A 14,757-nucleotide genomic window follows, 5' to 3' on the forward strand; every position below is an offset into this window, starting at 1 on the left:
GCTCGCCGGCAGATTGATAAAGTGGTCGGTCGAGCTCTCCGAGTTCGACATCCAGTACGAATCAAGGAAAACACTGAAGTCACAGGTGCTAGCCGACTTTATATCGGAGATGACTAATGATACACATAATACAGAGGTCAGTTGGAGCATACATGTAGATGGAGCGTCAAACAAAGAAGGCAGTGGGGCAGGGATACTACTAAAAGAAGGAGACAAGGTGGTGGCCGAGTAGTCACTACAGTTCCGCTTTAACGCAAGCAACAACCAGGCAGAATATGAGGCCCTACTTGCTGGACTAAAGCTCGCCCTACAACTACAAATACCTCGAATAACAGCCTACTGCGACTCTTCCCTAGTAGTACATCAAATAAAGGGCGAATTTCAGGTAAAAGATCCTTTGTTAGAGAAATATTGGCTCATAACAAAGGATCTAATTTCAAAATTTAAAGAATTTGATATTATCCATGTAAACCGAGAACAAAACACCAGGGCCGATGTGTTATCTAAGTTAGCCACAACACGGCAAGCCGAAAACACATCGGCACTGTCCCAGCTAACACTTGACAAACCAAGTTTTGAGCAAAAAACAATTTTAAGTATTACACAGGTCCCAGATTGGCGAACACCTTTTTTCGATTACATCAATACAGGCACCATTCCAAAAGGTGAGTCGAACTTGCCGCTCTTCAGAAGAAGAGCAAGCTTCTATACAGTGCTCGGAAACACCTTATACAGGCGAGGACATTCACAACCATTGCTCAAGTGCATCAGCAAAGAGGAAGCCGAGGAGGTTATGGCTGAAACCCATGAAGGAGTCTGTGGCAACCATATCGGCGGCCGAGCATTAGCAACGAAGATCTTGCGAACAGGATACTATTGGCCGACGATAAAACGGGACTGCATCACAAAAGTCAAAGCGTGTGATAATTGTCAAAAGCATGCCACCCTCTCAGAGACCCCAGCCGAGGAGCTCCATACCATAGAGGTAAGCTGGCCTTTCGATAGGTGGGGATTGGATATCCTCGGACCCTTTCCGAAAGCGCCAGGCCAGGTAAAGTTCCTCTTAGTGTCAATTGGTTATTTCTCCAAGTGGATAGAAGCACAACCACTAGCACACATAACAGCAGAAAAAGTGCGATCCTTTATATGGAAAAATATCATATGCAGATACGGTATCCCACGATAGATAATCTCGGATAACGGGAGACAATTTACAGATCATAAGCTCACCACTTTTCTGACAAATTTTAACATCAAACATCACTTCAGCTCAGTAGAGCACCCGCAAACTAACGGACAAGTTGAATCAGCTAACAGAATTATCTTGCAGGGATTAAAGAAAAAACTCGGCAAAGCTAAAGGGGAGTGGGCCGACCTCATTCCAGAAATTCTATGGAGTTACAACACCAGCATCCAATCTGCCACAGGGGAAACTCCCTTCAAATTGGTATATGGCGCAGAAGCGCTCATTCCAGTAGAGGTCAGCGTCCCAACGTTAAGGACCGAGCTCTATAATCAACCAAACAATCAACAAGCTCGGTCAGCCGAACTGGACCTCGTAGAAGAAGACAGAGACATCTCCGCCATAAAGCAGCGAGCCAGAAAACGATACCTAGAGCAAAGACACCACAAAAGAGTAGTCCACAGGTCTTTCAACAATGAAGACCTTGTACTCAGACGAACAGAAGATGCACGGAAACCACCAGCACATGGCAAATTAGCGGCGAATTGGGAAGGTCCTTTCCGAGTTCTCCAAAACCTCGGAAAGGGGGCTTACAAATTAGAAACCCTTAGAGGAGAGCAACTCCCGGGAACATGGAACGTCTCCTCTCTAAGGGAATATCAATCGTGACATAGCCTGTGTAATAAGCGAATGATGGTACTCTTTTTCCCTCCGACGGTTCTTTCCCAAAACATAAGGGTTTTACTCGGAAAGGGTTTTAACGAGGCCGGACGCAACAAATCATTGTACCCATACAACTTAATGTTCTCATTTTGACAGTTAGCATACATTTCAGTTGGAAAACACTTCAAACTATCCGAGCATAATCCTCGGAACCCTAAACGTCACGAGCCGAGCATATTCCTCGGAAAACTACCAGCATAAGAATAAGTCAAAGTTTATCTAATTAAACTGATCCGAGCTTCATACTCAGAAAACAACATGCGCATGCCGAGCATACTGCTCGGAGGCAGTACAAACAAACAATATCATCAAGTCACTTAAACAAATCCTAACGCGCTTCCATTCAAAAATACAAGTTCTACATTAGAACATCTACTCTCATTTCCAACAAGTTCACTTAAACAGAGAATGGCTTTAGCCATCTTCGATACATATATACGATTACTTCCAACACACAATCATAAGTTTATCCAAAAAATCAAATTTTAGAAGATAAGTCATCATCAAGCCGAGCTATATGCTCGGAAAACAAAAGTATCACAACCAAGTTATACACTTGGTACCCAAAACATAACCGCCAAATATTCAACAAACAAAGTTCAAGATAGACAGCCACAAAGTTCAAAAGAGGCTACAAATGTACAAAATAATCAAATACTAAAGGCCTAGTCTGCCTTATCGCCAATACTAGACTCCCCGCTATCATCTGAAGCAGCAGCACCATCATCCACAAGCTGCCCGTTCACAACCACTTTAGTTGCATCAAGCATGTCCGCATCTGATCCAGGAAACAACACCCGCACTTGAGAAACAGTGCACTCAAAGCCTTGTGCATATGACTCATAAACCTCAGTCTGCAACTCCTTCACCCTTGACCCCAAGCGATCATTGTCAGCCTGAACAGTCTTCATCTCCTCTGCACAAGAGAGGTGAAGACGTTTTTCCTCAGCAAGCTCGGACTCTTTCAACTTTAACGAGGAGGACAATTCCGTAATAGCTTTCTCCTTTTTCTCCAAAGCTGAAGACAGCTCAGCAACATTCAGAGCAGACTTGTGTTCTCTCTCAAAAACTAGCTCTTGAGCACGACCAACAGCTACCATACGTGCACCAATCACCTAGAACAAAAACGAAGAACATCAAACACAATATAACAAACGCACACCAAGACAAAATACAACCCTCACCTGCATAAAACGGCTCACTCCTACATGGCCGACATCCTCGACCATCTTCATATCATCCGGGAAGCAACAAAGCTCATCAGCCATGACAGAAAAAGGATACAATTTTCTCCATAATGAACGACAATGAACATCTTCCGAATAGCCATGCAGTCTTTTTTGAGACTCATAAGCAGACTCCACTCGCTGAAGCTCCACAGAAGACTCCCCTTCCTTCAGGAAAGCCTCAGCAATTTTTTCTTTCGCAAAACCCCTCTTTCGTTTAGTCTTAAGAGCAGCCTCGGGCTGAATCACAGGGCCTTTATCAGCATTGGTAACCGAGCTCTCCTTCTCAGCCTTCTTCCGCTGATTGAAGAATGACTTCAAACCAGCAGTAGTAATCGTAGGCACCTTCTCACCTGCACCATAAAGCCAACAAGGTAAGAACAGACAGGGACAAAACAACAAACTAAGCAAAAAACAACTAATTTACCTAGATATCTCAGAACTGCCTCTCTATCAGAATCTCATTTTAACAATTCGGACACAGATAGCAACCCCTTTGGGCCCAACTTCTCAAACAGAAACTCCATCACAAGTTGATCATCAACCGACCTATCATCCACGTCTAAAGCTTGCACAGGCTCGGAACACCAAGACAAAGGGAACTTCTCAACAAGAAACTCATTTAAATAAAAAGGAAACTCCTCGGGTACACTCCTCACTTTAACATACATGGTTTTAAAGTCCTTAAAAGAAGACTTGTAGAGGCCAAAAATAGCGCGACGGGGGTAACTACTTAGATTAACCCAAAGACCTCGGTTAACCCCTTTAGCTTGAAACAAGGAGAAAAACAACCGAAGAGAGGGCGGCTGCTCAAGGAATTCCATCAACACCTCAAAAGCCCTAACGAACCCCCAGGAGTTTGGGTGAAGTTGACTCGGAGCACAATTCAACCAATAAAGCACACCACATTCAAAATCAGTAAAAGGGACCCTAACTCCCAATTCAGTAAAAAAGCAGCTGTACATATAAAAGTAAGCCCAATCATCACGAGAATGAAAAACCCGGTCATCAACACCACAAGGAAGTATCTCTATCCTTATATCACTACCACTCCTAACCCAAACATTCGAACCCAGCATATCAACAGACTCTTTATCACTGAACTGAGACACATACTCCTTAACCCTAGAATCAACCCAACCATATAAACCCCCCTCACCCTCATTAGACATTTTACCTTCCATAAGAACAAGGAGCAGAAAATCAAAAGTAAGAGAAGAAGAGAGAAGCAGCAAGAAAATGAATCAACACTCACCTTTCTTACTCATTTTTTCCGAAAACGCAGAAGCACCCAGCACAAAAAGGAAAAATATTAGGGAAGGGGAGCACGTTTATTACATAGTGGAAAGGCAGTTACATATGAAATGTTTCCCTCTGATCTACACCCTTAGAAAGCCCACGATCAACGCTCAGCAGATCAAACGGTCAGGGGCTCCTCGAAACTTACAATACAATCAAATCAATCATTCATTACCGCACGAAGAACAACGCAGGCAATAAATGCCACAAACCATTTCAAAACATCAATGCGCCAAAACTAAGACAAGCGCGGGGGCTGTAAGGAGCACACATAATAAACAAAGCGACCGAGGATTTTGCCATCCGAAGTATACAAAGCTCGCCTTAGTCTTGTCCAAACCAAGGCAAGCTTGGGGGCTATGATACGTTACCTGTATCCTCGGTCGCCCGAAGTACTCGGCACATAAATATCCGAGGCTGACGTCACATTAAACAAGCTCGGAACAAAAGCAGATAAGCTCGGCCACACCCATTCGAATAAAAAGACACGTGCATCATAAAGCTCGGTCCCGTATCAGCCGTCCGAAAATCTCGGCACGCGATCAGGACCGAAGCAGCATCACCTAATTGAAAATAAGAAACGTGCTCAGCAGATTTATAGCACCATAACAGAATATCCTAACCAATCTATAAACTAGGACTCACCCACCAACGGGTGAAAACGGACTCCTATAAAACCTAGCTGATATACTCAGCTAGGTCTCAGGTTCTACCACTCTCTTACTCTCTCACTCTTTTCTCTTAACTTACTCACTGTGAATCACTGCTGACTTGAGCGTCGGAGTATCTTGTGCAGGTATTCCCGCCGCGGTGTTTGACTTCCGGCCGACGTCAAGCTCTTCCTCCTTGGTTTCAACTCACTCGGAAGCGCTTAAGCTCGGCCTCCCTAGTGTTCGGACGAACCAAATACAGTTATAAAAAAAGATATTTTTATTAGACACATCTGTAAAGACATTTCCATTAAACACAGTCATAAATAAGAGTTGGCAGAAATATTGTTGGTAACATAGTAAGATTGAACAAAAAATCATCTTCTAACTCTAAACTCATTTTTGCTAGACAATTAGCGTATTTATTGTTCATGTAAAAAATTTACTTTGTATTGCTAATGATTTTCGTCATGGTTTTAATTAGTAATAACTTAATTAGTTATAACAAAAAACCATGACCGATATCATTAGCCAACTAATCCGATCAAAAGTTTACTTTGTATTGCCAATAAAGTGGGAAAAGCCCAGATGCTAATAGTTGAGACATCATATGGTTAAGACTTAAGAACAAGTCGTATAGAAACTGATCTTAAAATAATATAGTCATGGTACTAGTAAAGCTTCAATTGAATAATTACAAAGTGATCAAATTGTGCGAATTAAATTGAACATTTACACATAAAATTATTTGTTGAATCTTAATGCTATTTTTTAAATATCAACACTGCACTTGTCTCCTTCCCAAGCAACAGCTTAAGGCCCTTGAAAAAGATGTGCATCACATTAAGTTTAGAAGGAAAAGAAAAATTCCTCCGAATGGAGTTTAATTTGTTGCAATCCTTCAACCATTGCCCTTCAAGTAGCAGTCCTTATAATTTCAATCCAACCTAGAAAGAAATAATGTAAAACATAATGTCAATTCTTTTCACTAACGTTATCAAAGAATTTTAACTAAAGCTACTTTTTTTGTTTAATTATTTTCTAGTTATATAAAACCTTGCGTGCTAAACTAACTATGTAGGAATGTTTCACCCTTAACTTATATATACTTCCCGTAAGAAAATAATATTTTCGTTTATTACTTGATAGATAAGTATAAAAAGTTAAATTTTTATTTGCGAAGATTAATGCTAGCAATTATTTTTTGCTCAAATTATAGGTAAATTACTTAGTGCCATTACAAATTTTGCAGATCATCATGAAACACTTCAGAGTAAAGATACCGAAAAGTAAAAACGGTCGTTAATATATCATATATAAATAAAGTCCATTGTGTAATCTTTTTTGTTTCAAGCATATATTACCACTATTTAATTCCCAATCATTTTTCATATTTATTATTATGTTATGTATTTGAGAATTATTATTACACAACTCTCATTCCTCTTCATTCATTCTTGGATTTTCTCGTCCATACAAACCAAAAAAAAATTTGTGAAATGTGCATTAAACTAGTCCTGCAAATTAATCAGTGATACTCTATATACGTTGAAAATTATTAAATAATAATTATTTAATCAAATTATTTAATTATTTTCAACTATCAATTTTATATGAAAATAACTGCATGTAAATTAAATAAAGACTATACTAACACTAATATACTATAAATAATATTTTTATGCATGAACTGAAGGAAAGAAATAATACATAACAATGTATATATAGAGCAAACATTTTTTTTATTTTTCTAGCTTTCTTGAATAATTCTCCGAGCCTCGAGAAAAAAATCAAGAAGTATCTACACTCATTTCAGATGAATGGGGTAGCAGCATAGAAAAAAATAATAATAATAAAGGATGATAGGCACATACAGAAAGTGCCTAACCAATGAAGTAGAGTATGAACTACAAGAACTATATATAACAATAATAATTATATAAAGATACAAGCAATAACAATGCTGATCTAGTAATAACCACTACATATTCTAATATAATTGAAAATGATGGGAATGATGGAGAAGAATAAGTAGTCCTTTTTCTGCCGCCGCAATAATGCATTGATGAATTGAAGGAGTTCATCACCTTTTCCTATTTATTCAATTTAATTAGCATAACACTTTCCTATGTTACCTCTTGAAAGATGAAAATGTTATAGGGAGATGCTTGATGGTTGAAATATCAAACAATTCAACGAACCTCTGATCTGAAACTCTTGCTTTTGCAGCTGCAAAGCGTTGGTATTCATCAAACACAGAAGACAAACACCATTTCTGCAACTTCCTATAGCATCCTACTAAACACCCTGTTCGGTGCTGCATATTAAATATAATAAGAATCGTTAATTATTATACACTTTAAGAACATCAGTAAATTAGTATGCTGCAAACTAACAACAGAAATGTTTGAGAGGCAACAAAAATCAGTTAAATTAGCCTAAAATTATCTTATTTTACGTTTATTAATTATTTCTGAAATAAATGTATAATACTAGATATAATAAGTATGTAATTTTAGATGTTATATATATGAAATTATAGATGTTAAGTTAAATAAGATAATTTTAAATTATTGTCTCTCTAATATTATTGTTTATTGAACTAATAATTAATAATAAAAGCATAAAAATCAAGACAAAAACATAAAAAAAAAAAAGATAAATATTCACTTAAAAAAAAACTAATTTTAATAGCAGATTTAGTAACAATTTATTATGATTAGTATTTTTTAATTAATTTAATTACTTTTTTATGACAGTTTATATGTTATAATTAACAAGTTATGGAATTGTTGTGAATTTTAAAAAAGTCTTTATCAACAATCATAATAATTATCATTAAAATCTTTTTGAAAATAAAGCATAAGATTGTTGATATTTAATTTTTGATATTATGCTAGCAACTATTTTATTAAGGGTTAAAGGTAAAATAAGTTATCACTAAAAGTGTTTTTTTTTTTCTTGTAATGATTATCCTATTATTTGTTGAAAAAAATTGATTTTTGTTTTTTAAAATATATCTACTTTTAACTAGATATAATATTTCAAAGAAGTGCCGCAATTTAATCAAACTAATAGTTACTTAGAAAACTTAGACACACAAATTGGAAAATGCACTTAGAAAATTGGAAAAGACAAAATAAATAAAAATAAAATAAAAACTCACCTTCCCCCGCTTACAATGAATTATAAGTGGATGGTTCCTGACATCTGCAAATAATGGTGAGCATATTAATAACAAAATGAGTTGTTGAAATAAATGCAGTAGCAATTAGCAAAGATAATAAAAGAGAACGGAAGATGTATATATCTATTTATATATGGAAGCATACCAAGGACAACTTTTAATGCTTCACGGATTGTGTCTTCTGGGATGTTTACAAAAGGCTCCTGTGATCAGATACACAATCTTTTTAGTATTTAATTATATTATTTCACATGATAAAAAATCTTGTCACCTATATAGTAGCTATGTTTACATAAAATAATAGTAAAAGTGTTTTTTAATTAAATTTTTTCATCCAAATTTATTGGTAAAAATGGGACACGGAAATATTTAGTGGCAAAAAAATTTAACTAAAAAATCGTTAAAATTTATTAATTTTAATCGTAATTAACAGATGTTAAATAAAATAAATTTTAATTATTATTTTTGTCTCTTAATATTATCGAATGGGACATCAGCATGCTAATACCATTTAAAGAAAATATTTACCAATATATAACAAACTGATGATGATAATCCTGAGTGAAAATTAAACTACACTTCTTTGGCATCCAAGGGAAGCAATTATTAATCAATTTTATTTTTTATTAACGAAATTAAATGACCAACATTTTTATCTTGTATGTTTTGCTTTGTATTTGAATTAGTATGTACCGACCAACTCTATTTCTTTCACTAAAAATATTGATTCTCTAACTTTTCTTTTTATTAAATCACGGTTTTTATTTTACTAATTACTTCACACACAAAAACTTGATACTACTAATTAGAAAAACAAAAATATTTGATAACAAAAAAAAAATAAAAAATAACTAGAATTTATCGAGTTATACCTCAAATAGTATAATTTTTTCATACTCAACTTAAAGGTGAATTTGAATCTCAATCCTAAATTTAAAAAAATAAACACCAAAATTTATTTTATTTAATATTTATTAATTTTTTTCTCCTTAACATTACCGTTAAGAAAACAGAAATAGAAAGAACCTATTAATCAAATCAATTCTCATTCATGTATCTCACTACCTCGTTTTCCACTTAGGGATATACAGATATGCCAAAATTAGACAATGAGGTCTTCAACTAAAATAAGGAGTTTGCTACAAATTAAGTCCATCAAAAATTAAATTCAACTCATTAGATAAAGACACATGACTAAAAAGTAGTGTTCTGTTTCCTTGACATGGAAGGAAGATTTGAGTCCATAATTTTGTATCCAAAACAAAGTTTATAGAATTGAAACTTGAGGAATTCAAACAATATCATAACAGTTTAAATGTTCTCTTATACTAATTCAATACAATGTTTATTTTTAATATAATAATTATTTGTCTCTTCTCAAACGATTTTATGATATAGTATCGAAACTTCTATGATCAAAATTATTAGAATTTTATTTATGTTGATCTCTAGAAAAAAAAAAGATTTTAAGACAGAAAAAGAAAAAAAAAATCTATATAAAATTCACACAAATTCAAAAAAAAATTACATAAAAAATATATTAAATATATATAATTATTTATGTGTCGCCTCTTATCAATTTAAACATTTGAGTTAAGTAATTTAGCTTGAATCTCCCTCAAGTAACACATAAATTATATGTCCAAAATGAATTGTGATACATTCTCTGTATATTTTTTTTTAACCATGTCCTTATACTTAAATGTTGTCTGTTCTTATTGTCTTTTGGTGGGTTGATAAATGATTGTGGTGCACATTCATTGCTGTTATTAATTCCTTTCCCTTTTCTCTATCTGTACTTGCATTGCATTATGATCAGAGTGAAAAATTAGTGCTTCATGGACTGAATAGATTTTTTGACATCCCATTATATAGACAATAAGTATAATATATGCTTATCCACCAATCCATTAATTATATATTCACAAGATCAAATAATGATTGTGATAATTTTAGATAAGAAAAGAAAAATAAGGAAAAGACTTGATATGCCAGCTAGGATTCCCATCAAGCATGATATTTTCATATTCTAAAGTTGGTATACTTTCTCTGTGCACATAAGGGCCAATATTGAAGACAACTCTCTTTATTTTAAAACAGAAGAAATATGCTCCAAAATTGAAAAAGAATGGATGTAATAATCAGTAGCAATAGCATGACCAAAAAATATTATTGATATGACAACATAATAATGATACCCAAAAAGATGTAATAGTATAGTTCTCTTAAGATTTTGTTATGCACTATTAAAAGTTGGAACATTTTAAAATATTATCAGAAGAAGACTCTGTAAGATTTGTTTAATCATTATCTAAAGTTAGAATATTTTATCAAAAAATTTTAAAACAGAACATCGAGAACAATTAAGTTTTATCTTATTACGCGGAGTCAACTATATAAATTAGTAATATCAAATATTTTATCATAAATCATGTATTTGTTTAGGTTAAATGACTCTATCACTGGAAAAAGAAGAAAAATAATGACAATAACCAACTTTACAAGTTACAATATCCCCCCTTTTTCTCTCCTTCTAATTTTGCACTGCTATGTAAAAAAATAAAAAATCATTTAATTCAAACATTTCTTGAAGAAAAGCAGACTACTCCACAAGTTACTGATGTAATAATTAATGGTCCCATTTCATTCAATAGGCCACTAATTAATTATCCACACCAACTTGAATAAAACCTTCCAAAACATAACAAATAGATGAGACACAATTCATTTCAATTGGATTAGACATATACGATAAATTTACTTTTTTTTTAATTTATGCTAATAGAAGAAGATATATGAGTGGTTATATTGTTAATACGTCTTTTTAAATAATAGTCTCTTTTAAATTTGTTTAAATTTTAATGTAAATTTCTTTCTTTTTTTGTCTTATAGTAAACTTTCTTTTTTTTAGTTTAACAAAGATTGAATTCTAAACCTTTTAATTATGAAAATTTTGATATTATATTACAATATCATTTTTCTCAAAAATTTAAAAATTTAAACTAACAAGAGAAGATATATAAATGACTATATCTCTAACGAAAAAGTTTTAGGGCCAGCAATTTTTTAAAAAGTTGGCCAGTATTTAACCATTAAAAGAAAATTGAATGATTTCATACCATTAGATTTAATCTCATTCCGTTAAAAATACTATTAATGACCAATTAATAGTTACAAAACACAAAAATTGCTGGCCTTATCACTTCTCGTCTCTAACAATATCATTGTTATGGTTGATGGTTGTGCAAATTTATCAGCAAGACATAGAAACCAAACACATTCAACACAAAATACTATTAGACCCAACAGAGAAACCACCCAAAATGGAAAACAAACCAAACCAAATCATCTCCTAATTAATAATACAAAAACACACACAAATTAATAAAGTTCACAGATAGATAGATAGATAGATACCTTATGACCCTCAATTCCAAATTGATAAAGCTTGATCCCATTTGACTTGAGGAACTCCATGTTAGCCTCTGGATATGGCTCAGGACATAGATATCTAAAAAGAGCAATTAATCAAAGAAAGATTAAGAACTTAGAAGAATCCAAGAATTGGGTCGATGAAAATGAAGAAAGTGGGAAAAGGGTATGATATACATACATGATAGAGCGGAGAGCAAGGGTCTGAAGGAAGGAGAAGTTAGCAGGTTCAGGGAAACCAGACCTGAAAATGCCATTATCAACCATTGCAAAATTGAGGGGTGGAATGAATAGATCCTCACCCTCAACCTTGTGGCACCCATCAACATCACAACCACATGAATTATGATGGTGATTATTATGGAGCTCAGTGTCAGAGACACTTAGCTGGATCTTCTTGCACATGATCTTGTTCTCTTTGTGTTGGTGTTGAACCAGGTTTTGTTGGAGTTCTGCTACTTGCATATCAAAGTTGGAAACTGAGAAAAAACACAAGATGGTGGTGTTTGTTTTGTTTTGTTGTGGGATCAAAATAAAAGAAAGGAAACAAATAAGTGAGTAATATAAAAATAAAGTGAAGGGATCAAAGAGGATATTCCTTATGGGCTGCTTCTTTTAAATTTCTTGTATATATATATATATGTTACTGCCTCTCTCTAACTCTCAATGAATGCTTTTTTTGACAGTTGAGAAGAAAGAAACAAACTTTGGTGAAGAAAGTTTATAACTTTGTTGAGAGAATGGAAGTGGGGTGGGGTTAGTTAAAGTGGTAGGGTGGTGGTGGAGACCATATGATATGATATGAGAGAAGTGAAAGAGAGAGGCCTTTATATAAACAGACATTGAGAGAGAGATGAGAATTGGAGAAGAGAGTAAGAGAGAAATTAAATTAGAGCATAGCACACCGTTTGGCTTAGTCATAAGCCAAATGCTATTTTTCTTTTGAAAATACTATGTGATGTGATCATGTGATCATGTCTGCCTTAGCTTTTTTTTTTTTTTTTTATATCAATTGGTTGATTATTACTAAACTAAAACTGAATTAAGTTATACTTGTTAATAAAATGTAATTTGTTCCTTTTAATTAGTTTCTTGTAGATGTATTTAGCCTAAAAATATTGGATGTATCACGACCAAAAAACGGTCTTCGGACGGCGGTTTGTGCCATGTATTTACCCAAAACTAATTCTATATATAGAGTAAAGTATTGTTTTTGTCTCCAACATTTAGGGGTAAGTCTCAAAGTTGTCTCTAACGTTTTAATCATTCTATTTATGTCCCTAACGTTTTAAAACTGACTCAATGTTGTCCTGCCAGGATCTGTTAAAAAAATTGACGGCGGCACAAAATTGAGACGATTTTAAAACGTTAGGGACTTAAATAGGACGAAGACGTTGGGGATAAAAATGATACATAAAAATAAATTTTAATTTTATCCTTTAATAATATCAATTTTTTACTATACATAGTATTCAATTATTTTTTAATCACATTTAAGTAAATTACACTTAATCATATTACTTTCATTTTAAATAAATTAATTTTTTTTATAATTTTACTCTTAAAGATTTTTAGTTATCATGAAATATTTGTAGAATGATTAGTATATAAACTTGCAGAAAAAAAATAATATATACAATAAAATATAAATTATACCTTTTGTCTCTAATGTATCAAAATTTTTTAAAATTATAAAAAAATAAATTTATTTAAAATAAAAATAATGTGATTAAGTGTAATTTATTTAGATGTAATTAAAAAATAATTGAATACTATGTACAGTAAAAAATTAATATTATATTGAAAGATAAAATTAAATTAAAATTTATTTTTATGTATCGTTTTTGTCTCTAATGTTTTCGTTCTATTTAAGTCCCCAATGTTTCAAAATCGTCTTAATTTTGTCCCGTCGTCAATTCTGTTAATGGATCCCTAACGGCAGGATAACATTGAGTCAATTTTAAAACGTTAGGGACTTAAATAGGACGATTGAAACGTTAGGGATAACTTTGGAATTTACCCCAAACGTTGAGGACAAAAACGATACTTTACTCATATATATATATATATATATATATATATATATATATATATAAATTAGTTATTATGTATTATTTTTATATAAATAATTTATTTAATAATTAATTTTAATATGTATATAATATAATTAATTAAATTAAATCATCTAATAGTTATCATTATTTTTTAAAAATATCTCTATGCGATTAGCTAATTTATTCTTATTATGAATACCATAAGTTGAGATGTTAAGCTTTTCTAACAGTGTCATTTATCAAAATTAAATCAACATTAATTATGGCAATTAAATACATTTCGCATTAAATGTCACTCGATATAATTTAAAATGAGGTTCATTTTTTTTTTTGTTTTAATAACTTCCCAAAAAGAAAAATGCATATCAAGAAAAAGTTGAGTGATAGAAAAAATTTCTTTTATATTGTGGGACAAGCTAAGTAATATTCAACCTTATTAATTATTGGATGATTAATCTTAATTAATATATGATCGATTATTCTAACTAATTTTTTGCTTTTTTTTTAAGATTATATAGTTGCCTCATTATCTTAATTATATAGTCTTAGATTCAAGTTTAAAATAAAAAATAAAAGAACTCGTATATTTTTTAAAAAATTTGATTAAAATTATTTGAATTAATATAAGTCAAATTTCTAATAAGATAGAATCAAGTGATTTCATCAAAACAAAAATAATTTTTCATGTCATTTTGTCAATATCAAATTAATTGCCTAAACTACGTAAAATAGAGTTGACATACTAACCTAGACAACCCAATATAATATAATATGAATGGGAAGTATTTTTATTTTTTTAAGAATTTAAAATATTATAGTCATGTAATTACAATTATTTTCTTAGATGATTATTCACGCAATCAATATAAAAAATAATTATTTTTGCTAATGTAACGTTATGTGATTAAACATACATATAAAATAATTTTACACTGACATAATTAAAATTAATTTTTTTTAAAGGTAAAAAAACTTTTAAAACCAGGGGCAATCAAAATTCTAT

General features: G+C 32.4%; 1 protein-coding gene across 4 annotated transcripts; it reads right to left on the minus strand.

Moving 5' to 3' along the window:
• Nucleotides 1-5,692: 5,692 nt before the first annotated feature.
• Nucleotides 5,693-12,503, minus strand: LOC107609125 (inositol diphosphatase DSP4). 4 transcript variants are annotated; one of them, XM_016310970.3, is made up of 6 exons: nt 11,882-12,503; nt 11,686-11,779; nt 8,414-8,471; nt 8,248-8,291; nt 7,283-7,398; nt 5,693-6,028 (listed from the first exon to the last, which is right to left on the minus strand). In XM_016310970.3, exons 1-6 carry the CDS (start codon nt 12,163-12,165, stop codon nt 6,019-6,021), a joined length of 606 nt encoding a protein of 201 aa, XP_016166456.1. In that variant the 5' UTR covers nt 12,166-12,503; the 3' UTR covers nt 5,693-6,018. The 4 variants fall into 4 exon arrangements, with proteins under 4 accessions (XP_016166456.1, XP_016166455.1, XP_020962853.1 ...); XM_016310969.3 differs by having other exon boundaries at nt 7,217-7,398; nt 11,882-12,495; XM_021107194.2 differs by lacking the exon at nt 5,693-6,028 and adding an exon at nt 7,038-7,174 and having other exon boundaries at nt 11,882-12,495.
• Nucleotides 12,504-14,757: the final 2,254 nt, after the last annotated feature.

The sequence above is a fragment of the Arachis ipaensis genome, chromosome B7 (genome assembly GCF_059453495.1).
Source record: "Arachis ipaensis isolate K30076 ecotype BB chromosome B7, ASM5945349v1, whole genome shotgun sequence".
NCBI lineage: Eukaryota > Viridiplantae > Streptophyta > Magnoliopsida > Fabales > Fabaceae > Arachis > Arachis ipaensis.

Coding starts and splice junctions, on each gene's coding strand:
- LOC107609125 (XM_016310969.3), bottom strand. CDS start 12,165: ATGCAAGTAGCAGAACTCCAACAAAACCTGGTTCAACACCAACACAAA. Junction 8,292..8,413: donor AGCATTAAAAGTTGTCCTTG/GTATGCTTCCAT, acceptor CATTATTTGCAG/ATGTCAGGAACCATCCACTT. Junction 7,399..8,247: donor TTCATTGTAAGCGGGGGAAG/GTGAGTTTTTAT, acceptor TTTAATATGCAG/CACCGAACAGGGTGTTTAGT.